General features: G+C 44.7%; 1 protein-coding gene across 2 annotated transcripts in view; it reads left to right on the top strand.

The window, feature by feature from the left end:
• foxp4 (forkhead box P4) overlaps positions 1-27945 on the top strand; it is a 98530-nt gene that overhangs the window by 9201 nt on the left and 61384 nt on the right. For both annotated transcript variants that reach the window (XM_080026267.1, XM_080026266.1), the window contains exon 2: positions 24585-24764. In XM_080026267.1, the coding sequence (XP_079882393.1) occupies positions 24594-24764 (171 nt within the window). In that variant the 5' untranslated portion in view covers positions 24585-24593. The remainder of the gene's footprint in view (positions 1-24584; positions 24765-27945) is intronic.

The following is a 27945-nucleotide window of genomic DNA, read 5'->3' as shown; positions in this document are numbered from 1 at the left end:
GCTCAGAGAGTGGGTGGAGGGAGGGAGGAAGGAGGAGGAAGAGGTGGAGAAGGGAAGGGAAGGGAGAAGGCTCCCTAAAGGAGAGGGGTGCAGAAAGCAGCCTGCGTGCCACCACAGCCGTCCCCTTGTTACGGCGCGCAGGCCCTTAGTCGCTGATCTAAGAAACACAACTCTCGGCTCACGCCCCCTCCTTATCCCTCCCATTCTATTCCTCTCCTCTCTCTCTCTCCACCACCCTCCTTTGCCTCTGTCTATCTCTCCCTTAGCTTTTTCGACAGCTCTGCGCGCTGTGGTTTATTAACATACAGTCTGCATTAGTGGAACAGTGGCCCGGGCCTATTTGCTGGTAATGAGGATAAGGGGGCCTGTGCTGTATCGTAACTCGTTTGACCTCCAGTGGCGGGGTCAAGTTCATCCATGAGGAGGTGTAATTCCCCTCCCTCCTCAGCCCCAGACACATGACTGCACCCTGGGGGGAGAATGGAGAGGAGAGGGGGGGGGGGCTAGGTGGCCCTCTTCATCCTCAAATTTGAATCTCTCGTCTCCTTCCTCTCCCTCGTCCCCTCTCTCTCTTCCCACACGGTTAATAGAAGGGGAAATTGATAGTTCTGTGTGGTAATTGTGGAAGACGAGGGCAGCTGTACCAAAGAAAAAAATGAAGAGAAAAAAAGAGAGAGAGAGAGATGGGGAGGGAGGCAGATGGAAGAAGAGCAAACAGTAGCCCTCACACACCTCCTGGAGTGGGTTGGTTGATTGGTTGATCAAGGAGCGTGTTGATTGGCCAACGAGGGGAGCTGAGATCTTCTGCGTAACTTTACTATAGCCAGGGCTCTAATAATCATTCAATTCATTATCCAATCAGAGAGACTCTCACCATACTGGCTCGGTGTCCTCACTTATTCTCCTCTTTTTTTTTAATTCTCCTTTTGAACTCCCTCTCTCCCTCTCTCCCTCTCCAATCCTCCCATTCCTCCCAGAGGAGTCGGGGATGGACAGATGAGTGGAGCGCACTGTATCTGTACGGTTCTGCTTCGCCGCGCGCTGAAGTAGAGAGAGACAAACTTATATTGCCTCTCTCTCTCTCACTGACTCTCTCTGACTCTCTCTTCCTCTCTCTGCCTCTCTCTCTCTCCTTCAAGAGGGGCTTTTCTCTCCCACGGGGCACAGCTTTATAATTAGTCTTCTTCCAGAAATAGAAAAACTAGTTTCGCTGAGGTGAAGTCACCCACTACTGATGTGTGTAGTCTTTTTAAAAAGCTGCATATTTGAATTGATACAGAACAAAGTGAAATGTATGGTGGATACCAGTTTAAAAAAAGAGGAAGAAAAGAAATACGTTTTAACCACCACTTGCCACATTGACTGGGAGAGAACAGGTTTTTTTGGTCAGATAGACATTTTTGTTTTTTTGTAGTAACAGCAGGCCTTGTGTTTTAGCTCCCGGCTTAGTTGTTTAGTCTCAGCGCAGTCCACCCCAAGGCTGTCACCCAGGCAACGTTGCATGTGTGCGTCTGTGCCAGTCTTTTTTTTTTATAATATTTCATTTTCTTCATTGTGTTGTAGAATTTGTCTAGTGTATTTGCCGTTATCGTTTTTTTTTACCCCTTAATTTTGCACACCTCTTGCCCCCCCCCCCCCCCTACCACAACGTACTCCCCTTTGCCTGCCCTAGCCCGCTCTCCTTTTTCTCTTCCCCTCTCCTCTCCCCTCCCCTCCCCATCTCCTTTCTCTGTCCTCCGTTAATGAGAATGTGTTAACGAGAAAGAGAGATCTATTGGGTAAAGCACAATTTATCAGAAAGGCAGAGGTTTTTGGAAGGAAGAAGAAGAAGAAAAAAATAGGCGTCGGGGCCCTTCAAAGAAGTCCTATTCTTGTGGTTGTGAATGTTTGATGAGACAGTGAAAAGTTCCCCCTCTATCGTCATGGTGTCTGAACAGAAAGAGAACAGAACCGTTCTAATCATGCCGCGCAGAAGAGAGAGAGAGAGAGAGAGAGAGAGAGACAGAGAGAGAGAGAAAAAAAGACTTCCAACCCGATTTAATTAACTGATAAGAAACGGCTTCAAATTAATTTTTCAAGGATGTAAGATTTTGATTAAGAAAAGTCCTAAAAGAAATAGAGGAATAATCAATTTTTTAATCAACTTACTCAAATGGTATAACTGGTTAATATGATAATTCTGGCAATTAGGGCAAATATTGTCGGGCAGCAGTTTCTATGCATCCTGTTAAAGGAATTATAATATCTTTACATCTAATTATCATGGTTATTTAATTTTTTTTTTGTATGGCTACCTCTCAATTTTTTACCATTCCTTTTTATATTTTTCATCTGCCCATTATTGGGATAATGAAATGAGGAAGTCGCCGAGTGTGAAAAGATGGAACTTTTTTTTTTTATAAGGGGCCGACCTGAATAGGTGCTTTGATTGGATAGATATTTAGGGAAAGGGAAAAGGGGGAGTTGTTCCGAATGACATTATTTCCGCTGGTTTTACATGCAAAGCGGAGATGGATCTTTTAGATGTGTGATCCTTTTATATTTCATCAGCAGATTAAAGAAGCTAATAGCTCCTGGCTCCCTCTGTGTGTGTCCCCTTTCTTATTCATAAGCAGGTATATAGGCCCAGGCCATGAATAACGCGCACCATTTTCCAATCCACAAAGTTTCAAATAATTTATTCGGTTAGAAGAGAAAGAGGGGTAAAAACTGATTCTGCTTTGATTCAAGGAAAGATTGGACCGTTCACCTGCTTGTGGCCATACAGTGTGTATTGTGTGTGTGCGTGTGTGTGTGGGTTTCCCTAATTGGACAGGTAGTGTGGCAGAGGTGAAGAGTGGCCAGTTGAAAAGAGAGGAGGTGGGGAGGGGGGGCAGAGGAAGAGATGGCAGGGGGTCCAGGGCTTTAGGAGAGCAGCAGAGAGACAATTTCTTACTTCAAAGAAGGCTTATAGCTTGGACAAACGCTAACCCCGCTCACACACAGACAGACACACACACACACACACACACACACACACACACACACACACACACTCCACATTCACATACAGTGCCTCTCATGAGATGAATATCCATCCCCTCTCGCACTCCTCTCTCTGCGTCTCTGCTGTATCCCTCGCTCCCCGCGCGCTCAACTTCAGTGGAGTCTGGAGTCACAAGAAATATTGACAAAGCCTTTGGAGAGATGGAATTGTTCCTTTAATTATATGCTGCTCTTATGATGCATGGTGTTTCTGGCTGCCTCCGCGCGGCGCATGCGCACACACACTCTCTCTCACACACACACACTCACACACAAAAAATGCACGTGCACGCTGATCAGCTGAATGGGTATTCCTGGCACAGACCCCTTCTGTATTGAGCGTACATATTCAATTAGCAAAACGCATTAGCAAAACTTGGCATTTGTTGTTGTTTTCCTCCCCCCCTCTCCTTGCTCAGAATTAATGGTTTTGATATGCTAATTAGCGGGTAATTTAATTTCAAAAGGCCTCAATTAACAGCAGCGTTGTGGACACGAGGAAGTTAAGCAGCGTAATCTAATTTGCATTAGTAACGAGCAGGGAGTAATTAGTCTCTAATTAGCCACTTCAGACAGCACTTGTGTTTACTTTCCTAATGAAGTGGAGGGGCTCTTTTTTCAGGGAAGCCGTGCGCGCGTGTGTGAGTGTGTGTGTGTGTGTTTGGGGGGCGGGGGGGTCTGTTGGCACCAGAGGGTGAGTGGCATATGGCTTACACTTTGGCTCCAGTTACACACATGGGCACCCCCCCCCCTACATACATACACACAAACACACGGATACTCAGAGGTCAGGCCCTGCTGTCTTCTGTGATTTAGCCGATCTTAGGTTTTTTTCAATCCATTGAAACATCTCACTTACACACGCTACAGGGAATTCATTGTGTGCGTTTGAGTATTTTTTTTTGTCATAATGGCTTTTCCCCTGGTAATTATTTGTTGTGTTGCAATACTTTGCAATATAGTATTATTAATTTTTTTTGTACATCCAGGGCACATGCTGTAGTTTTCCAAAATGATATTCTTTTGCATTGTGGAGCGTATGAACTGTTGTGTGTAAGCGATGACGTTATAAACCACGGATTGCTTCTGGCCGGCCTAATGCGTGTATGGGTGTATTTCTGGGATACGGTTGCCTGTGTGTTGACAACACAACACAGCAAAACAGAAAAGGAAAGACAGACAGCCACACAAAAGGATAGATGGATAAACAGGCAGACTCCTGGTGCAATGTTTTATTCCATTATAGCTTTTATCCTAACACTCAAGGGGAAAAAAATAAATAGTGGACAAATTTAAATGCAACTTTATTTTTCTTGGATGACCGTTCCAACTGTTGGAACTTTTCCATTCACAGCCGTGTTGAAAAACAAGTTGAAAACAACAGGCTTCCTCCTGGCTTTTTTCTTCTTTTTTTTTGGGGACGGGGTGGAAGGGGTTGCAGGGGGAGCAGCATAGCAGGGTTTTAGGGGAGGGGAGGGGGGGGACAAGCAGCTGCCCTATTAGCCCAAATCTGTTGTTCATAGGAGGTGGGAGGAGGGTGGAGCAACACCACTGAATTTCCACAATGGAAAGCACACACTGTTTGCTTCACTGTGTGGCTGCAAAGAAGACTATCTTCTCTGATTAGACCACGAATGAACATACGTTTAACCCCTAACACCTCTTTCGGGCGTAGGTCCTCTTCTTATTTATTTTTATTTTTTACCCATAATTCAGTGCAAACGACAGAAAAAGACCATGGGGACCCTATTAACTGACAGCCACTCTGATGGGAAGGCATTTCTCTGAAGGCTTTTTCTCCCCAACCTTCCCTGGGAATAATAAGAGAGGTCAGTAAGTTGGGCGACTTCCTGCTGCAAAAAAAAAAAGCGGGGTCAGGGCGGCGGTTGGCAGAAGAAGTCAGCACTCAGTGGACAATAACACACACCCAAACACACAGGCACACTCAAACACACAGGCACACACGCGCACTCCCACACACACACACAGTGAGAAGGCGCAACTTGTGCAGTGTGAGGAACTTGAACTGTGATTTACTAGGCCCGAGAGCAGAAGCTGGAAAGAATTCAATAAATACAATGAATGAAGGTGCTACAGTGATTATGAGCCTGTTTCCAACACTGACCTCTACCCACACGTACGTACACACAGATTTATAGGCACCAGCGTCCACAGATATGCACACTCACACACACACAAACACACACACAATGCACATCCATAAATAGGCAACTGATTTACAAATGAGCTGACCTGTGTGTTGGCCTTGCTCTCAGATAGGCTCACACCCCCGCCAGGATGCATAAATCACAATGGACATGCATATGCATGAGCATCTGAGGAGGTGGGATAAGTGTGTTCCTGCATGTGTGTACGTGTACGTGTGTGTGTGTGTGTGTGTGTGTGTGTGTGTGTGTGTTAGAGAGAGAGAGAGAGTACCAGCCAGCAGCAGTGTTTCTATCGATCATTGAGGCTTAGTTAAGTGCCTTTTATTTCATTGAGTTAAAGTTAAGGGCCGCACGGACAGGCCTCTCTCCAGTGTGTGTGTGTGTGTGTGTGTGTGTGTGTGTGTGTTGCTTTTGAATGGGGAGAAAAAGCAAGAAAGAATAAAAATGGAGGAGAAAGAACCCTTAACTGTTCTATTTTTCCTGTTTTTTTTAGTGGCGTCCAGGGATAGCACGTCACATTAATGGAACCTAGATGACGTTTCATGTCTCTTCTCTCTCTGGAAGAAGTGGTTTTTTGGGTTGGACCTTTGCCTGATGTGTGTATGTATGATGATGTGAGCTGCTTTAACCTCCTCTTGTTTTATGGACTTATACAAGACTCTGGATCTCACTGCTGCTAGATTAATTTACACACCACTCACACATGCTTGCCAAATATCCCCCTCTCTCTCTCTCTCTCTCTCTCTCTCTCTCTCTCTCTCTCTCTCTCTCTCTCTCTCTCTCTTCTTCTCTCCTCTCTGAAGACAGAGCAGAAATTGCCTTGCGAGGTAAATAAATTACTTCCATCGATTGCTGTAGTTGAAGAGTGACTTTATCACGCTTTGACTTGTCCAGATACGGATCAGCGTGTGACAGCATGTGTTTTTTATTATGTGCCACTGTGTCTCTATGTTCGTGTGTATGTATGTGTGTGTGTGTGTATGTATGTGTGTGTGTGTGTGTCTGTTTGGTGTATGAAGAAATCTGTATAAAATCTTCTTGATGGGTATCTCAAATGTATTAAAGCAATCTCTATAGAGCTACTGTATTGCCTAGCATAAGCGTGTGTGTGTGAGCATGTGTGTTTGTGTATGTGTGTGTTAGAGGTCTAATTGAAACCGGCTGTCATGTGCATATTGAAACGCAGATGAATTAGTCTGGTGTTATTAGAGTGGGAGTCTTTTTCCAGCCCACCTTGTGGCCAGGTGGGTTTGGGGCTGATTGAGTGTATCTCTGTCTTGTTATCTGATCACTGATGGGAGCCATAGTAGATAGCTGAAATTTCTAATATAACGACGTGCACTGATACGTACCTGGGATTGTATAGGTTTTTATCTACATAATTGTAAACCTGCACATGTGTGTAAAAACTTAAGGCACACCTTAATAACCCACATGCCTCTCAGATGTCACATCACGGAAAGAGGTTAAAAGTTCAAAAAAAAAAAGTCCAAGTGCAGAGGGAATGTGTGTGTGAGTGAGAGAGAGAGAGAGTGTGTATGTGCGTGTGTGTGTGTGTAGCAGTCTGAGACACATGCTGTTTTAATAGACACTGTGCTGACGTTACTGCATAAGGCCATGAAGCCACCGTTAAAAAAGAAAGGATTTGGAAGAAAAAAAAGGAGCGAGAAAAAAGGGGGCCTCATCTGTTTGCATTAAACAGTGGAAGAAGTGACCAGTGAAGGAGCAAATGAGCGGCGGGCGGCTAAATGATATCTGCCTTTCTGGCTTTGTCCCCTCGCTCTCTGCTTTCCATCTCTCATTCCCCTCATTCTTCCACATCCGCGATGGGCTCAGCTGCTCCTTTTTACTTCATATTAGCTATCATATCACTCACATTTCATTCCTCGCAGTATTTTACTTTATAGTCTCCGATAGATGGATCTTGTTAATCAGCTCTGTTTTAGTTATGTGACAGTATGTAACACACATTATTTTTGAGACCTTTATTTTTATTTTTTATACAGGTACACTATTCATTAATAGAAACATTAATTAGGCAGCGCGGTGTGGCATCAGGCAGGGTTGTGGATTTTTTTTTTTGGGTGTGTTCGCTAGCTATTTTAGTAGCTAATTACTGAGGGAGGGAGAGAGTTAATTGGAATTCTCTTAGATAATGTGAACTCCTCTTCCCCTTTTCTCTCTCCCTCCCTCCCCACCTCCACTAGAGTTTGATAGAAAACCACAGCAGCTCTTAATAGGCCTTCTCCGTCTCCCTATTGTTTTTTTTTTTTATAATTCTTTCATGTATTTTCTTGTTTGGGATGATGTATCTGACAATGGCTCAGCCTGCGATGCGTTCGAGGACAGTGGGATGTTTGTGGTGGTCTTGTGTGGTAGTTGTATACTCTGAGGTGTGAGCTGTTAATCCAGGGGAAGTGACATATAGTGTAGTAATCCTCCCGGACTTCATCGGGATATTGATTTCGGTGCCCTGTTACCTTTCACAGGGCACACATTTACTGAGACACAGAGCGACATATCACACACAGGGAGAGAAAAAGCAGCAAAAGGACAGCAGGGTATGTGTTAAATGAAAAAAATAAAAATAATAATTAGAAAACATCTATAGTTCACAGAAAGATCCTCACCAATGCATGATTAATGATGATTACATTTCAATCCTTTGAAAAATATAAGGATTAATGATGATTACATTTCAATCCTTTGAAAAATATAAGTAATGAAAAACACAATTGTGATAAAAACCCATCTTAAGGGCTTACTCAATCGTTTCAACCATTTGTTTTTCTTCTTAACTTTTTCGTGTTGTGCTGATAATGAACAAAAAAACTGGCCTAACCTGCATTTTTTTTTGACTTTGCACTTTCTCCATATAGCCCTAGGGGGGCACTGAAATGTTAATTCAGCCAGCGTGTAAGTAGCGGGGATATAAAAAAAAAAAAAAACACAAGACATAGGGATTTTATAATTTTAAAGAATGTTTGAAAATGAAACAATAGTTGCATTTTGATGTTGTTATAATTGGAGCGGAGTGGCTGACTAGATAAACAGACGTCGGTGGCTGGCGCGGGAGCACACACTTGGGGGTCTTTTTCATATCCGAGCTCTGTTTAAAAATTAAACTCCTAACCGGCGTTAAGCAGAGAGAGAGAGAGAGGGGGGGGGGAATTAATATACAGTGAGCGAGGGCTAATCAGAGATCTGTGGTTTCATTGTATAATTTCCTCCGTCGTCCTAAACTGTGACAAAAAAACATTATTTAACATCTTTACCTCCGCTTCAGCCACTCAGAATAAAAGGCTCGCCACACACACACACACACACACACACACACACACACACACACACACACACACACACACACACACACACACACACACACACACACACACACAGTATAGAACCCTTACAGTATTTTAATATCCCCCGCCTGTATAGTCTAATCCTGACACCACTTGAAATATAATTCCTTCCTCTATTTTAAATCACGGATGTGAAAATTACATTAAGGCAAAGAGTGTGTGGGCATGAAAGCAGCGATGTTAAATGGACATATGAATGCAGGGGTGAATCCTAACCTATTAAGTACTTTCCTTATTATTTCTGAAAGTGGAGCGTGATAATTAGTTTGGTGGAAATCCTATAACGGGGTGGAGGTATGGGTCTCAATAGTTGAGCCAAATTAATTTCTTCCGTCACCTTGAGCATATGTTCCTCGTAATAGGTTTAATTTATTTCCCAGTGATTATCTTTTCTCTTTAATTTTTTTTTTCTTTACCCACTTGACTGTGATGCACACATTCACGTCAAAAACCACTTCAACCTCCCTCACACGTGAATGGTATATAGATATATACTCATACGTCCATATGATAAAGCTGCACATGCCTCATACTGCCGGGCTCCTGAGGCCGTGCTGATCTGAGAGATGGCACTGTGCCGTTTTCCCAGGGGTCCCTGCTGCTGCGGCCCAGTGTGTCATGTGATCTGTGAGTCTGGCTAAGAGCTCTGTTTTTCTCAGGAGTCACTCCAAGTCTTTTTAGTCCTAAAAGTTAACAATCATTCCTGATGTTAAATCCATCAGTAACCTCCATGTGCCACGAGGTCGCTTTAATAATCTCCCCTGTGTGTGTGTGTGTGTGTGTATGTGTGTGTGTGTGTGTGTGTGTGTGTGTGTGTGTGTGTGTGTTGTGGGCGCTTAGATTGGACCATGGGAAAGTGGAATACCTGAGAGGATTAGAGTGATCCCAAGGACACTTTGCGTGGGACAATGTTCAAATACTAATTTCTTGTAAATTCAAGCACATTGCCATTTTTTACACCTTTGACAACCTGGTCCTCTTTTTTCAAAATTAACACAAGTCTCTCTCCATGAAAGTGTTCATTTTCGTCATACCTTGAGTTGTATGCCTTTCCATGAGTGTGTGTCCCCCGCCACCCCTCCCCACCCCACCCACACCCACCCCCATGCATAGTTTGTTTTTGATCTAGCAGAGATCAGTTTAGTTGCCCTGTCTGGTTTCAACTTACACTCGTCAATTACACCCAATCACTGAAATTACATCCTATAGACTCTGTGTGTGTGTGTGTGTGTGTGTGTGTGTGTGTGTGTGTGTGTGTGTGTGTGTGTGTGTGTGTGTGTGTGTGTGTGTGTGTGTGCGTGCGTGCATGTGTGAGTGTGTGTTTGTTTAAGCGTCTCTCCATTGGCGACGTCATCTCACAGAGATGTACTCGATGTCAGCTTTGATTAAACTGAATGAAGTCCAACTGTTTTTGTGTTTTTCGTCATTTAGGGGAAGTAAAATGGAAACGCAGCTGTTTTGTGAGTATGTGTGTGTGTCGGTAGTCAATGCATCTGCGCATGTGTGTGTGTGTGTGTGTGTGTATTGGCGGAAATTGTGTGTAAGGGCGGTGAGTGCGTAAGAGTGGTTGTCAGCTGGTGAGCAGTAAAGACGCGGCGCCCAGTGAAGCCGATGCGCATAGTCTCTGTTTTCATCCAATCGACTAGCTAGGGCAAGGGAAGCTTGATGGGACTCTGTAGGCTGCCAATTAGTGCACCAGATGTCAGTTATTGTTGGACTAAGATTATGGCAATAACTGCAATTGGCAAATGGTTACGAATGTCTGTGTGTGTGTGTGTGTGTGTGTGTGTGTGTGTGTGTGTGTGTGTGTGTGTGTAAGTGAACTAACTCCACTGTGATGGATTTTAAACAATCTTCTTGTGAGACTTGCTCCTTTTTTCTTTATTGCTCTTCTGGCACCTGTAGTGTTTTTCGGAATTCTGTCTCTCCCTTTTCTGTGTAGTTTTTCAGCATTTTGGAAATGTAAACACTTCTAAAATACATCCAGATGTTACCAGCTGTGCACCGCCACCACAAACACTGGGCAGGGAGCGTGTGTGTGTGTGTGTGTGTGTGTGTGTGTGTGTGTGTGTGTGTGTGCACCTCAAAGACTCCCTTTCCAACTTTTCACTCTCAGACAGAAAAAAAAACGATTGCTTGATTTGGTTGTATATCCCTGCTTCTTTGTCCGAGTGTGAGCAGGTTTTTCAAATATGGTCTGTCTGTCTATGTGTGTGTGCAGTGCTGAATAAGACTATTGTGGTTGTTGCAGGCTGACATTGGCTGAATGAAATGTGCTATTAAATGCAGAAAAGTCAGAACTGACGCAGTGGGACAAAGACAGCCATTTATTAAAAACATTGACCTTTTTGTATGTCCCATTATTTCTTTCTCTGCCTCCTCCTCTCGCACTCTGAGAAAGACACACGCACACACACACACACACACACACACACACACACACACACACACACACACACACCTTTGTGGCAAAAGCTCCATTTAGATTTGTCATTACAAGAGATTGGACTGAGTTCAACTACTCTGTGTAGGAGTAGGTTGAGAAGGGTCTAATTGTGAGGTGAATGGTGTCTATGCTTGTTATGAAAGCCCTCCGCTACATGTAAACACACACACACACACACACACACACACACACACACACACACACACACACAAACAAGCACACACAATTACTAGATCATTTTAGAGTTCTAATTAGCAGATGTCCTCTCATAATGATACGATGTTATTACCGGCATTATTCACATTTTCACTTTCAGCCTTACGCACACACCTTTCAACAGGTGAACAAAGTTTAAATGTCAGCCAGCCTTGTGCTGTTTTAGAATGATCAGCAAATTGTACATGTGTGTGTGTGTGTGTGTGTGTGTGTGTGTGTGTGTGTGTGTGTGTGTGTGTGTGTGTGTGTGTGTGTGTGTGCGTGTATGTGTGTGTGTAAGCATGTATTTGTTTATGCACCATGGTCATGTTGAAACCTCTCTCCTTGGGGAGTAATTACAGAAGAGGTTTTCTGGCCGTTTTCTCTCATTAGTGTGAATATGGAGAGAAATCGCGGAACCCCGGTTTGCATGAATTTCGCAAGCACGCGCACACACATACACACACACACACACACACACACACACACACACACACACACACACACACCCACCCACACAAGCAGGCTGAGTGCAAGGCAGCAGTCCAGACATGTGTGCTGCTGTGCTGAGGCCGATGCCATGACTTATAACAGTCTGGAGGTACATGGCGGTGCACTCCTTTTTGCCACAAAGTCTATTTCAGCCCCCGTCCTCCCTGTATACATACACACGCTGCTGTGTGTTTGTGTGTGTTTCTCCCGTTTGACAAGCATCTGGCCTCGGCCTCAGCCTCGGTCCCTTCAATTCAAACTGCAGGTTGTTTGTTTGGGTTCGCCCTTACAAACACAGCATTAGGCCTGCTGGACTATTCCTGTCTCTGGCCTCCGTTTAGCTTCAGGCCTGCTGCCTGGCTCACTGGAGGTCCTCGCAGGCAAACCTCAGTGCTACCAGAACGCAGGAACATCCCAACCACAGCGCACCGCCCCGGCCACCACACTGAAACTCTAGCCTGCTTCAACCAGGCTCACCCCACAGCAAGCCTATAACGTCAGTGGCAGGGTTTGACTTTGACTGTGTGTGTGTGTGTGGGTTTGGTGTGTGTGTGTATGTGTGTGTGTGTGTCCGTTAGCATGTCTTTTTTCTGTTTGACTGTCATGATGCAACAAGTCCACCTCTCCTGCGAACAAGCAGGTACGGACACGAATGAAAAAGGCCAAAGTCTTTTGCGGCGGCACACTCACACAGTAAGGCAATGAAACTGGATTTGGGAATGAGAGATGAAAAAGAAAATAAAAAAGAAAGAGAGAGAGAGAGAGTGAGTGAGAGGCGGCAAGGGAGAGAAAGAAAACAACAAAGGTGGTTTAGGACAAAAGCAGTATTGTATCACTGGAAATGACTTGTGAGTTGAAAGCCTTAAAAAGTCCTCCCCAGAGCCAGGTCATAAAGCCCAGAGACGGGGCCTTGGCAGCCGAGGCCAGAGCCAGACAGGGCTGGCAGTCGAGCCCAGAGAGCTTCCAGTAACAGGAGATGTAAAAATCAATTTGCCGTGAAAAAGGTAAACAATCGGAAATGACAAATATGCAGGTTCTTTCCATTGCTCGCTCGCTTCTTTTATTTTTCAATCGCTTGCTATTTTCAATGTTATTAAAGCAGACAACTGCAGGGGCGAGCAGAATGACTCGTCAGGAGGCATGTGGTGAGGGATCCCAGCAACGTTCAGGGGTGGGGGGGTGGAGGAGGGAGAGGAAGAGGGGGATTTTTTCTCTCCCTTTTTTTCACTATCCGAAACAGTGAAGCTGGACAGTTTTACAGTCAGCAGCTGAAACACATACTCTCCTTATTAGTATGTATGTTGTGATCAATGCACACATGAAGATAAGTCAGCGCTCCTGATTAAAGATGGTAGATTCTGACGGGCTAAACGATTGAGGGGATAGTGGGATGACGTGGACAGAGAGAGAGGAGAGAGAGAGATTGAGTAGTAAAGGGGGTTGACTCCTTGGGGGCCTGTTTGGTGGTTAGGGGCTCTCGGGGGAGACCTCCATTAGGCCAACGATCCGAGCCTGGGGGAGCCGGTGCGGTGGCGGGCCTTCGAGGCAGGGGCCGCTCTGTTTAGCAGCAGTTTGTCTGCACTGCTCACTACATTGATCCAGTGTGGAGCTGCAGCCATAGGAAAGCTCTTTGCCGCTGAATAGGCCAAACAGCGGTGTATTGATAAGGCAGGGCAGACCAACGCAGAGGACATACACTCTGTTGGTCATTTGGCTAAGACGGACAGATCTTGTTCAATATTCACACACACACACACACACACACACACACACACACCTACACATACACATAGACCCCGTGGCTGCCTTATGGCATGTTAAATATGTGTGTGTGTGTGTGTGGGTCTGAGTGTGCACAGCAGTGGCACATCCATCCAACGATTTGTGTCTTAACAGAATCTAATCCTCTTTGCTTTCTCCGCTCGTCCTTCGCAGATGAACAGATCTGCTGTGACTGGCTGGGAAAAAAAAGAAATGAAAGGAAAGGAGGAGGGGGGGGGAAAAAGAACAAGCTAGAAAACAAACATGTTTCCCAGGCCCCAATTAGCCCACTTTTATTGCCCCTAGATATGCTCCCTCCTCACCCCCCTCCCCCCTCCTCCCCCTTCACTTGCTTACACAAAATGCTTCACATCATTGAGAGTGCTTAAACATAAGCAACAAAAAAAGGTGGCCAGAGGGGACACAGTGACAGGCAGAGAGAGAGAGAGAGAGAGGCTGGGATGGAGAGGGACAAGTGCCACTTTTGTCCATCAACGTATTTTCTTAAATGTGTGTGTGTTTTTTTTTTGGATCAACTCACACGGGGGGGGGGGATTCTGTGTTATTTCTTAATATGTGCCAGTGTGGAGGCAAAGCGGAGTGTTGCTACCGTCTCCTCGCGCTGGCGTGTTGTCAGCCGCACAGTAGGATATGTGTGTTTTTGTGGCTTTGTTGTGTTTGTACAACATCAGTCGCTGAACGCTCACAAACAAAACAGTTTGAAGCCTCTGTGCAGAAGCCATCAATTCTTAATGAGATAATGACATGTTAACATACTCGCAGCGGCAGCTCTGTTTACAGATGAAGACAAACCACAAACAAGACACAGACATGCCGAGCGCTTTAGTTTTCCCCTGCTATACGCTTTCTTCTCGCTATATCCCCCCCCCCACCCCCCCTCCCTCTTCTCTGGCTGGGACTGTGTGCGTGGGCCAAAACTTAGCAAAGAATAACAGGTGGGGAACATCTTGTGTGTGTGTGTGTGTGTGTGTGTGTGTGTGTGTGTGTGCAGATGCGCGCGCCATCTGAGTCTGTCTGATAGACACACACAAGCGCAGTAATAATGAGTCAGGCGCTATAATGTGGCTGCAGACCAGATTCCCTAATAAGAGAAGAATGTTGTCCATGGCATCCAGCGTTTTCCACTGGAATCACACATTCATCCAGCCTGTTTCCTGCCCCTGGGTCTTCCTCTTAGCATGGACAGAGGGGTAGAGGGAATCCTCTGTCTCCCTCTCGCCCCCATGACTCTTTTCCCATTGTCCCCCCCCCCCCCACCCCGTCCCTCCTTTCACTTCTCCACATGCTTTTTTCTGTTCCTTTTCATCACTCTTTCTTTTCCCCTCCACCGGTTAGGGTCAATTAACGTGGGCCGTCTTTTCTTTCTCTTTGTCGGATCATAGTGTGCCTCTGGAGTGACACGGGCATATGACTCACAAACTATAGTGAGTCAGACCAATTCAGGCTCATTGCTAAAGGAAATTGTGGTGGATTAGGAGGAGAGGTGTCTTTCTCGGACTGGTACAGGAAAACACACACACACACACACACACACACACACACACACACACACACACACACACACACACACGCACACATATGCACACAGCATACAGCTGAGCAAGAAAAAAGAAAAGGAAAACCCATCCGCGGTTCACTGAATCGCCAAATTAATGGGGCTCTTAGTCGAGCTGCGGAGCAACTTTAAACAAACCAAGACAGAAGTTAAAAAATTCACATTCAAATACTTTAACCTTGAAATCTCCCCTTGCCAAGGCTCCAGCTCCCCTCTCTTTTTTTCATCTGTTAAATGTTTGAGTGTTTGATAGTTTGAGGTCTATAGCAGAACCCGCCCGGGAATTAATGTCATTCATATGCCCTGCGGAAATTACTTTTGAAATGCATATAATCTAAAACATGCAAATGAGGCTGACTTTGTGCACCCTGTTTAATATGAATTATCATTTTCTGAATACCTATTATTACTGCGTACATTTCTCCAATTATATTGTTCTTTTTTTTGTCACTTTTGCATAAGGACGCACATGTGCACATCAGTAACACTAGAAATACGCACATGCACTTGCTCGCGACGGTCACATGTATGCACACACACACACACACACACGGCAGAAAGTCTTTGTGATGGCTGTATTTTAATGAGGAGTAATAAGGATGGTAATGACCCAGTCCACTCCTCTCTCTCTCTCTCTGTCTATTTCCCTGCCTCTCTCGCCCGCTGCCTGGCACACAGCTGTTAGTTTACATGAAGCCAATGGGAAGAGTAAGAGGCATCTCATTTAAAGAGAGACAGGGGAGAAAAAAAAAACTAAATGTGTCGCCTTTTGCAGATTCTGCCCGAAATGTACCAGTCCAGAACTCCTTAAACAGCAAATGAAAATAACAAGGCAGCAAATACAAAGTGGTGCTCATCCAATTTTCATTAGCTGGCTGAAATATTGATGCGTTTTAAAAGTGAACACTGCATGTTTGGTTTGTCTCTTCCCTTTCTCCTCTGGTGAAAGAGCGCTGTTATTAATGTCCTTGTCCAAGAGGCAGACTTTTTTCTCTCTCTCTCTCTCTCTCTCTCTCTCTCTCTCTCCCTCTTTTCTCCTAAATTGAATTGAAGGCCTCCCTTTTTTTTCAAACGAAATACTCTATTAATTTATTTATACTACGCCATAAATTATTCTATTAATATTAGCATGTTCCAAATTAGTATGACTTCTCTCAATGTTCCTTCCACTTCTATTAATTAGCATGCATGTCACTATAACAAAGATTTTTCTTTTCTCTGATAAATTATAAAGGAGACATTTTTCAATACAATGAGAACTGCCTTAGAAATTATTAATATTTTAGTTGTGGCCTGTAAGACAAAAGTAAGGAGATATGAGCAAGAAGAACAGAAAACTAACAATTACATGGAATACATTATGGACTAGATTGGCATTGGTGTGCAACAGTGTTGATTTTTAGTTAGCTTTTTTGAAAGAAAAAAAAATTGTGTGTGTGTGTGTGTGTGTGTGTGTGTGTGTGTGTGTGTGTGTGTGTGTGTGTGTGTGTGTGTGTGTGTGTGTGTGTGTGTGTGTGTGTGTGTGTGAGTGTGTGTGCACGCACACTGAATGCTCAGGGATATCATCTTGTTTTAGCTCTTTTGGAAAGGATGTGAATTAATTACCTCTGTAACAGCTTGGACCAAGTTCAAAAATACTAAAATTCAATTAATTTGAAAAAGTGGACATGCTATCATTTTCTCCGCATGTCTCCTTTAAAGTCTGGCCAGTTTTTTTTTTTTACTGTGGACTTATTCAATTATATTTGATTAAACTCGCTCTGATCCAATCTATTAATTAACTAGGAAATGCAAAGTGGCCGACTTGAAAGCCGATGTGTAAAATTATATCATGTCCACTTTGATATTTATTTATTTATATTTTCTTACGCCACAATTTTTTCCCCCTCTCCATTGTAACCCTTTATTATTATTATTATAAGCCGCTGTTGCTCATTTTCCAGGTAATATCAAATCTGTCCACTTTATCTTCCTGGTAATGCACATTTTCGATTATAAATGAAATTATGTCTCACCTCAAGGCAGAAAAATATCCCTTCTCTTTCTTATTTCTCCCACAACTTTTGTCTTTTCACGCCATAAAATGTAAATTATCCCTTATAATTAAAGTTGGGAAGTTAGTCGTTTATTTTGGTGAAGGCGGAGAATATCGGGGTCAGGAATGGAGCAATTTTAGAATTGTTATGTTCTAGGAATTAAAGAATAGTTCACTTTTTTTATCTGGCTATAATAGGGCTTAGTATTCATGTACTCTTGACGGGTCACATGCACCTGTGTGTGTGTGTGCATTTATGAATTCTTGTCAGTCATGTCAACCTTGTTTTTATGCATGGTAGAGTGAGGGTCAAGCAGATGGAATTCCCACATACCCTGTGCATGACACACGTGTCGCACAAATACAAAAATTTAAAATCCCAATGCATTTAAGTGTCAGTCTACTCATCTATTTCACCTTCATGTCATTTGTCCATTTCCCTCCTGACACCTTTTCATCTGTCTCTCAAAAATGTTCTTTTCTTCTTCTGCCTATCTCTCTCAGCTCTCTCTCCCTCTCACCTGTCTCCCTCCCCCTCTCTGTGAAGGTCATTCTAATAAAGAGCTCTCATAGGACGAAGCTGCTAATTGCTCCGCGGCGCTCTAGCTGGTTTCAGATCCAAATAAAGGCACGTCGCCTTTTTTTCTTTTCTTCCCAAGCTCCTCTCCCTCTCTCCCTCCATTCCTCCACCTCCCCTCTTCACCCCTGTTCCACCATGTTAAATACAATGTGAGCATTAGCCGTGTGGACTGTCATAACCTTAGCGCGGCCTCCATTACCTCTCTGGACAGAGGGGAGAAAGATGAAGGGGATTTTTTTTTTTCATGATCCTCATGATCACAGGATGGTTTCCAACTGGCACACGGGCGCGCGGACGTGCACGCACTCAGGCTTTTTACCTCTTTAGGAATGTACAACCCGTGATTTTCGGCCCAGATAAATGAGGTGTGCATGAAGTCCACTCCTTCTACAAATATTTGTGTATGCAGCGTGTGTATGTGTGTGTGTCTTTGTGTCTGTCTCCAGTATTCTCAAACAGACAGCAGTCTGCAAGCTGGTAAATCACTTACTGCACTCTAAAGGAAGGGTCGAGGTGAAGGCAGGAGTGTATGTTTGCCCCGGTCATACACACATACGGAGCGATCTCATCGGTGCGGAATGCGCTGTGTGTTTACCTATGGCTCCAGAACCCACCTGACCCAGGGAGGCTAATCTTTATGGGCTCTGTAAACAGGGACAAAGTCTTCAGAGAAACTGCAGGCGGGCCAGCCGACGCACAATTCACTCATGGACGGACGCGCACGCCATCATACACACACCAGAAAAGAGAGAGAGGGCGGGGGGGCATGTATGGCAGGTTACACACTGTACGGCCGATACACAGAAAAGCACACGCGCACGTGCAGAGGCTGCACTCACTTAGATGCTCAGACAAACTGAACGCCATATGGCAGACAGTCCTGCACAAGTATAGAAGAATTCCCCATGTTTATATAGCAGGGGATTTTCTTATCATCTGCACTCTGCTATCTCCTTCTCTCTCCTACTTGCCAACAACAGACCTGGCTTCTTCGTTAGCCATCTGCACAGCATGCTGTAGGCCGCTGCTGCTAGCATCTCTCTCTCTCTCTCTCTATGGGCTGATGATGCTCTTTGAAGCAAGTCAGCCAGCCAGCCAGCCAGTCAGCCAGCCAGCCAGTAGTAGATATTGGCCCACATCTGACTGACTATCTGTCTGTGGGATAATGGAGTTCACCTGTTAGCACTGGAGCAGGGCCAGGGCAGCCGCAGACATCTAGCATTAGCCCTCTGCTGTTAGCCAAAGCTGTTAGCGCTGGCCAGCAGCCAGAGTAGCCTGGAGCAGTGCAGTGTTAGCTAGTAGCATTAGCTCTGCCTGGAAGACTACCTGGCTGCTCTGGTCTCTGCTATCCTGCTGCAAATCTGGCTAGAGTGTAGCGGCGGCCAGCTGCTGAGGAAACAACCAAACTTGGACTGGGAAGTGATGGAAAAAGAATGTGTGCAGAATGTTTTGTATGCGTGTGTGTTTGTGTGTGTGTGTGTGTGTGTGTGTGCGCGCTTGTGTGAAAATATGTGTGTGTTTTTTCTTCAGCTTGGCTCTGACCTCATTCTCTTTTTATTGAAGCTCACACACGTCAGCTCAGAAAATGCCACGCAGATATCCCTCCCATCCCTCTTCCTCTCCTTCTCCCGTCTGTCATTCTTCAGGAGAGTAGAAAAAGATATCTGAAAAATGTTGATCTACAGAGTGCGGTCAAGGTTCTCCCCCCCCCCCACCCCCCCGCTATTCTTTATATGTACATTTGTGTGGTTAAAGCAGGCTAGTTCTTAACACAAATACTCCTAAAATTCAAATCTATTGAAATTAAATGAAACAAGCGTACATTTCCCCTTTGCAATTCCCCTTTGACAAGATTTTTCCATGTGGAGTCCTCAAAGAAAAAAGCTAGTAAAGGTTTATCTCAAATCGGAAATTGGCCGAATGAAAAAGAGAATTAGAACAGTGGAACAAAAACTTTTTTTTTTTTTTTTTGCAACGTCTGAATTGCGGTGATGCATTAGTACTTTAAATGTCGTCCCCGCCTTTTTAATTACATTAAGGGTGATGCTGTTCTTCCGATCGACATGTCTCGGCAAGCGCATGGAAGCCTCGTTAGTTTAATATTAAAATGTCTCCTTGCATGGAAAGATAAAGGGAAATGTGCTTTTGGTATCGGGATATAGAGGGCGGTGGTGGGAACTCTGCCCCTGAAAATATGATCATAGGCCTACAAGAACACCTTGTCCGGCACATTTTTTATTTATTGCTTTTAATTTTGTCTTGTGTTCCCTGGTTACATCTGGCAGTGATTCACAAGAGCCCAGACCTGATAGTTGAGTTTTGTTCTCGAGGGTTGGAAGAATATTCCCTCAGGGCCAGTGTTGGGGGTTTATGTATTCTAAGAAGTCTTTGCCAGAGTGTGAGAATAAGGGTGTGTGTGTGTCTGTGTAAGTGTTTACTAAGTCATGATATGTCTGCGTTTGTCAGTGTTCATTCATGGCCCAGTCAAACTATACTATAGCCTTTAAGAGAATAAATCCTGGAGCTGCTCCACCGACAGTTAAAAGAGGACATTTTGTGGACACAAGGACAGCAAAGCAGGTAATGACTTTCACCTGTGTTTCTTAGCTTGTGGCTTTGGATACTAATGAATCAATTGCCCTTTTTTTTGGCTGTAAAAGCTAAAACCCTAATAGTACATTGTCAACAGAGGCTTCTCCATATTCCGTTTCCTTATTACAAAACAGGTCAGAGCTTCCCATTTCCTCAGATTTCTGTCTCCGGGAAGAATTGTTTCTCTTGCTAGCAAAATATTGATTGAACTATCAATGATCATAGAAATAAACCTATGTGGATTCTATTTCGGGGGTGAAAAACTTTTGTATGTTTTCCAGGTTTGAATACTGCCATAGTTATTAACCAGGCATAACCAGAGGGAGAAAGACAAGCCTAGCAGAGAGTATAGGAGAACGACAGATAATTCAAGAGTCAGATGAAAGTAGGTAGATGATGGAGTGTAGATACCGGTACAGACAATATTTTTTTCCCCTCACTTCCCTCCCTCCCTCCCTCCCTCCCTCCTCCCCCCTCCCCTCCTCTCCTCTCCCTCCCACCCGTATTCCCTCAGTTCTTTGGCTAATAAGCAGCGTTCCTGCGAGCTGATGCAAGGCGGAGGAAACAGAAACAGGCGTTCTGGGACCGCTGCAAATATTCCCACATGAGGCATAACACGATAAAGACTTATTATCTCACTAAGCTGCTGTAAACACAGATGCACACACAAATACACACGGTACACAACAAGTCTCCCTCTCTCTCTCTCTCTCTCTCTCTCTCTCTCTCTCTCTCTCTTCGCCCACAAACACACACACACACACACACATTCACACAGGAGGTGAAAACGCTCCTGACGAGCTGTGACCAGGAGGAATCTGACAGAGCCAATCCCTCCGACAAAGCCTGAGAGTCAGCAGTTGTGAGGCATGGGCATTTTGGCCTTGGCTTGTTTGAACCTCACACACACACACGCACAGACACACAGACACACACACACACACACACACACACACACACACACACACACACACACACACACACACACAGGAAAGGAGGGGCGAGAGAGGACTTCTGATTATTATTAGTGCAACATTTTTTTGAGAAACATCTGAACACGCTGCTTGTCCAAACAGGACTCATCGCAGCAACGTCTCCACTCATCAATCACGCCAGACACACGCATAAACACAAATGCACCTAGCGCTCGCTCTGAGCTAATCCATTACAGTACAAAGGTAGGTGTCAGCCTCTTAAACAAACACATACACAGCACACACACACACACACACACACACACACACACACTACAGTCATCATTGGAAAACATGTTGAGTCCCATTTGCCTTCTTCTCTCCTCCATCCCAATTAAAAGGCAGAGGAGAACCTTTTATTTCCCTCTCCTCTCCAAACACATTCTTTATCTCTGTGATCTTGCGCTCCTCCCCTCCCTGCGCTCAGGTCCCCTCGGGGTAGTGGGAATGTCTCTCCCAACACACTCTGAGGTCAGGGGTTCAGCCGGAGGGGGTCTGAGCATGTAGAGAGATGGAGAAACGACACAGAAAGAGTGAGTAGCGGGTTGAGACAGGCCTGTGCACGGGCAGCTCCTCTTCGCTGCCAGAAACACTTAAACTTAAAGCAGTGAGTGTGTGTGTGTGTGTGTGTGTGTGTGTGTGTGTGTGTGTGTATATCATAGGCCTAATCAGAGACTTCAGGGTAGATTTATGCCCCTGCCTTTTTCCCGACCTCCATTACACCAGCTTATATACACCCATTACAGGATATGACAGAGTACACACCCTTTAGACGAGCATACCAAACTGCTTTGTGTGTGAGTGTACGTGTACTTGTGTGTGTGTGTTAAAAGAGAGGGCAATGCGCTCGGGTCTTCCACACACTTCCCCACATTTCCCATTAGGTCCTTGTCCACCTGCGAGCTCCGTCTCTCTGTCCGTCTTTATCTCTCTTCCCCTCATTGCTAATAAGGTCAATGAGTTAGAGTAAGAAGAAGCAGATGGCTTGTACAGTACATTACAGCAGCAGTGCACAGCATAGTGTGGGAGCTAGTAGATAGCAGGCCGGTGATTCATGCTCAGTGAGTCGTGTGATGATGTGAGGAGTTTTCCACTGCGGTGCAAAGTCATTGGGAATCTGTTGATCACTTTGCACTATGCCTGGGCTTCATAATATTACCGTAGGGAGCAGTTTGAACCTAGTAGGGGGGTATGGAGCCAGTATGGGAGGGAGATGGAAAGGGCTAGTAAGACAAAGAAAGGGGAGAAAGTTGTCCGGGGAGCAAAGGAGTGAGGTTGGGAGATTAAGTGACTGAGCTTTAAAATGTCACAATAACGCTCAACTTTTCTCCTCTGTCTCAACTTCACAACTGGCGGATGGGTGCCAGGAGGGAGACAAGAAGAGAGAGAGAGAGAGAGGGAGAGAGTCAATGGGGGAGAGAAAGAAAAAAAAATACCACAGCGTGATTTGTGGGTTTTTTTCAAATGGTGCCGCTTGTTAAGAGAGAACTGGCGAAACATGTCTGTAGGCATGCTGCGCCGCTGACTGTGTTTTTAGATTCATGCAAATATTAGAAGAAACAAAAAAAAAAATACGTCTGACTAAAACCAATCTCACCACAAGGTTGGCTCAGAGCCACTCCTGTACTGCCAGCTCCTATTTACAAGGACAAGAATGAGGGATCGGGTTTAAAAAAATATATATACAAAATACTGAGAAACTGTGTATTTATTAGGCCATACAGAGATTTAGTTTTTTTGCGCCGAGGCCTTGAGAAATCCATCTCTGTAACTCCTGACACCATCTCAATACATTGATAGTGAATTGAAGTTTTTGTTTGTGCGGCTCGCTTGAAACATCTCATTGAAAATCATTCCATTGAGCGGTACAATTGAAAATGTTATCCAATCCTCTATTGTATCGATGCAACCCGCAGGACAATTCAGCAGCAGTCCAGTCCAAAATAACCTTGGAAAAATAAAACTAAACTGTCTGCAGAAAATTTAAGAACATTTGGTTAAATTGGCCCTTTTACCAGCACACGCACACAAGACCATCCAACTACACACACTGGTTAGGTCTCTGTCCTTCACCAAGCGACCGGCATCATTCCATTTACCTAGCCACTAGCACTCTTTCACACCCTCACCTGCTGACAGAGAAAAGAAATATGTGCACACACACACATACGCACACACACACACACACACACACACACACACACACACACACACACACACACACATACACATACACACACATACACACACACACACACACACACAAACACACACACGTTCACCTGCTCTTGCCTCAGAGGGAAAGAAAAGTTAGATTCTCTTGTGATATGCCTCTTATTGTTTCCCCAGAAGGCATGAGGTGTACGCCTCTGAAACACACACACACACACACACACACACACACACACACACACACAGCGGGTACAATGCCTCGATAGCGTTTTGTGTACACACTCTGGGTTGCTGAGAAAAAAGCGATAGAACTTTCCACATAAAAAGTACACGCTTGTGTGTGTGTGTGTGTGTGTGTGTGTGTGTGTGTGTTAATTTCTAAAACTGGATGAGGCAGAAAGACGAGATTGAGCTTGTCATTAGGAGTTCACAGTTTGCGTGCTTGTCTGAAGGTTTGTTTTGTTTTGTATGTGTTCTGTGCGCCTATGTGTATGTGTGTGTGTGTGTGTGTGTCTCTGTGTCTCTCCTCTCTTTCTCTCCCACGCTACTCGGCTCCTAACGATGGCAAATGTGCCTGTGTGTTTGCGAAGCCGTTGTTTCGCGAAAAAAAACAACAACACATCCAGCAAGGTCTCGTTTTGTCGCGGTTTTGTGGAAGGAACACGCTCTAATTAGAGGGGCCCTATGAAGGTGCATCAAACAGATCCCTTCTCAAAGACCAACCTGCTCGTTGGCTCTCACAGCGCACACATGCCACCTCTGATTATTGGAGAAATGTCTGTGTTATTTAACTGTATAGCAGCAGTATTAACAGCCTTGTCAGTTTAGATTTGCTGCACGTCTGATCCTAATCCATGCCTGCGCTCATATAGACACACTTTTCCATACAGACAAAAAAGTGTCTGCTTCAGGTGTTGCTTTGTGGCCACTTGGCCATGTTTGTGTGTAGGTGGTTCATGGCCAAAAGCCCTTTTCACAAAGTACATGTGTGCTCGTGCGCGCACACACACACACACACACACACACACACAAACACGCATTATCCATTCACTTCTCTATCTCTGCGTGTGTTTACTTTAGTTTGCTGCCTTGTTTGTTCACTCAGATGGGAGCAGGCTTTCTGCTCAAACTGCCCAGGTCACTTTTGTTTAATCTGTGTGTTGTCTCGCCCCTCTCTCCCTCCCTCCCTCCTCTCCACTTTCAGGTGCCAGTGATGATGGTGGAATCGGCCTCTGAGACCATTCGAACGACACCGTCCAACCAGAACGGAGTCAGCAGCCTCAGCAGCCAATCAGATGGAGGGGGAGGTAGAGAGGGCGGGTCTAACGGAGACACCAATGGAGAGATCAGCGCAGTCGACTTACTGCACCTGCAACAGCAACAGGTGTGTGTTTGCTTGTTTTTGTGTGTGTGTGTGTGTGTGTATTTGTGTGTGTGTGTGTGTTTGCATGCTTCTGACAGTGGGTGTGTGGGTGTGCATGCTTCTACGCCTATTGTTTGTTTGAAATGACAGATCTACCTGTATATAGGTGCTTGTGAGACATGTTTTGCAACATTTCCCCATTGTGCGAGTCATGCGCGTATGTACGGAACATTGTCTAGAACAGCATGTACACACCCGGGCCGTTACATAATGTACAGATGTGACAACGTGTATTTGGCCAGTGCTCTGGTAATTGTCAGCCCTTGCATGTGTGAACGCTGAAAAGCTCTGACAAGTTGTTTAGTCGCTGCTTTAATTATCCAGCGGTTATAATGTGCCAACCCATTCCACTGGGACAAAGTTCACCATAATAATTCATAGACAAGAGGTTCCCACTGATATATTATTACAATTTACTGGCAGGGAAAAGAATTCGAACACGTATACCTGCCATTGAAGGTCTGGTGAGAGGAACCATTTTGTTCTGTTGTGTGGGGGTACGACATAGACCCAGTATCACAATGACGTTGCATGCACACACACACACACACACACACACACACACACACACACACACACACACACACACACACACACACACACACACACACATACACACACACACACACACACACACACACACACACACACACACTCGCTACTGGAAGACTGGAGGAGTGTGTGTGTTTGTGGGAGCGCATGTTTTATTTTTTCACTGATCCGTGATGTGGTGTTTGTGTGTGTTTGACACGTCAGCGTGTAGTGTCTCCAGTTGTTCTATTTATCTTGCCTCCTGCCTCCCGTGCGTCAGTCCTCCCTCCACACAGACATACACACAGACACACACACACACACACACACACACACACACACACGCACGCAGAAGCACACACACACTCATACACACTTTGGCCACTGTGTCAAATGGAATTTCCAAACTTCCCGGAACTTCTTGGACGAAATTCGACATTTATTTTTCGCATTCCCCCAAAACTCCACATAGCTCTTTTCTGATTGCTCTCTGAAGGAGCCTTCACAATAGTACACACAGACAGACACACAGGCACAGACACAGACACAGACACATACACACACACACACACAAACACACACACACACACACACACGCACAGAGCATTTCATATGTTTATTTTTTCAGCCACTGGTCTCTACATTAGTCATTTGTCCGTAAGTGCACTGGAATGTCCGCTGAGCGTTGTCATCCAATGATGGAAAGTCACTGATTCATCTCTGTCAGTCTTTGTGGCAATTGATGAAGAGATTAGGGGAGAATAAATGTTCCCATTTATGTATCTGCTGGCTTTATAAGCATGTAGTAAGTAAGTAAGTCTCTCTCTCTCTCTCTCTCTCTCTCTCTCTCTCTTGTTTTGCGCGTGTGTGTGTGTGTGTGTGTGTGTGTGTGTGTGTGTGTGTGTGTGTGTGTCTGCCCATCATAGAGGGTCAGTGTGGGCTCTTCTGGTGCTCTCCGACACCAGCTGAGTTTCTTGAGGAATCCCAGGGGTAATAAAAAAAAAAAAAAAATCAGGGTTTCCTCCCCGCTGCTAAAATGATCCCTCTGATTCTAATGATGGAGCCAGTAGGTGAATGAGGAACACTCAAGGCCCTTCACTCCTGTCCCACTCTCCCTCCTCCTTCTCCTGACTGCATCCTCACCCTGCTTCCTCAGCAACCTTCATCCCAGAACACACACACACACACACACACACACACACACACACACACACACACACACACACACACACACACACACACACACACACACACACACACACACACACACACACACACACACACACAGTCATACACAAATGTGCACACACACACACACACACACACACACACACACACACACAGTCATGCACAAATGCGCACACATAAACACCAAACTTGCAGCTCATACAAAGCAGGTCTTTATTCTCTCTCGGACGTGTCTCCGCTCTCTATGTTTTTGCACCTGTGTGTGTGTCTGTGTGTGTGTGTGTGTGTGCGCACACTGGTATTTCCTCTCTTGAGCGGGTTACCAACCACAAACATACCTCCCTCTCTCTTTCCATCTTTTTCTCTTCCTCTCTCTCTCTCTCTCTCTCTCACACTGTACTCCTTTTTTTCCCCTTTTTCTATCCGCTGTGGACCATGAAAAGACAAGCACAACCTTTCCTCCAGATCCCAAAAAACCCTCACCTCACAGAAAGCGCTTACATCCACGTGTATGTGGCGGTAAATGCACGTAATTTATTGTAGCCATTCCCTCTTTTTAGGGCTTTCTGCTAAGCTGAATTTGCACAGGTTGGAGAGATTTGAGTTGTCATGAGGCCTAGGTGTGTCCTTTTCCTGTGCTGCGGATATTTTTCTGTAACGCTGGGACTTTTATGCTTCCTGCCCCACCGCGGCCTTCTCTTAGTTTACGGCTTGTTTTTACTGTACAGCTGAGTGGTTAGTATAGTATATGATTGATATGATCATATGCTTGATTGATTCTGGTGTGTTTGGTCATTTTCTCCACGGGTTACACATACAGTATGTCGTAGTATTATGGATGACCCTCCAGTGTAAACGCATCAGCAGAACATGTCATCTTATTTCAAGAATGAGCATGCACAGACATGGAGGTAGAATTTATGAATTTGTGAAAGACTTCAGAGACTTTATTTTTTTCTTCTTCTCCTCTTTCATATTCCCATCGTAAATTCAACGTCTTAAAATTTGACTAGATTTTTTATTTTTTATTTTTTTTTGATTTTGGATTGTGTGTCCAGTTGTAAAAGATAATACCTAACTGGGTTTGTAACAGAATATGCAAAACATTATAGTTTCATCACATCTCCCTCGGAAACACAAATTGTCTTGAACGATTTATTTATCTAACAGTGACCATTTATAGTTTCAGAACTCCCATCAGTTTAAATAAGATGTCGGACAGTTTTGTCAGTTTTATTTTTATTAACCTAAAGTTTTACTTACCATGAGCTTACCTCTTTGTCCCATTGGTGTAGAAGAGCTACATGGAGGCCATATGCTTAGCTTGTGCCCACCACTCAAAAAATCAATACTGTCTGATACAGAAAGTCCCTGTAGTGACCCTGGCTCCCTGACAACACTGTGTGTGTTCTTTCTCCCAGGC

The sequence above is a fragment of the Ammodytes marinus genome (assembly GCF_949987685.1).
Source record: "Ammodytes marinus genome assembly, chromosome: 4".
Classification (NCBI taxonomy): domain Eukaryota; kingdom Metazoa; phylum Chordata; class Actinopteri; order Uranoscopiformes; family Ammodytidae; genus Ammodytes; species Ammodytes marinus.
Note: the sequence above shows the minus strand (reverse complement) of the source record. Positions and strands in the feature narration are given on the sequence as shown.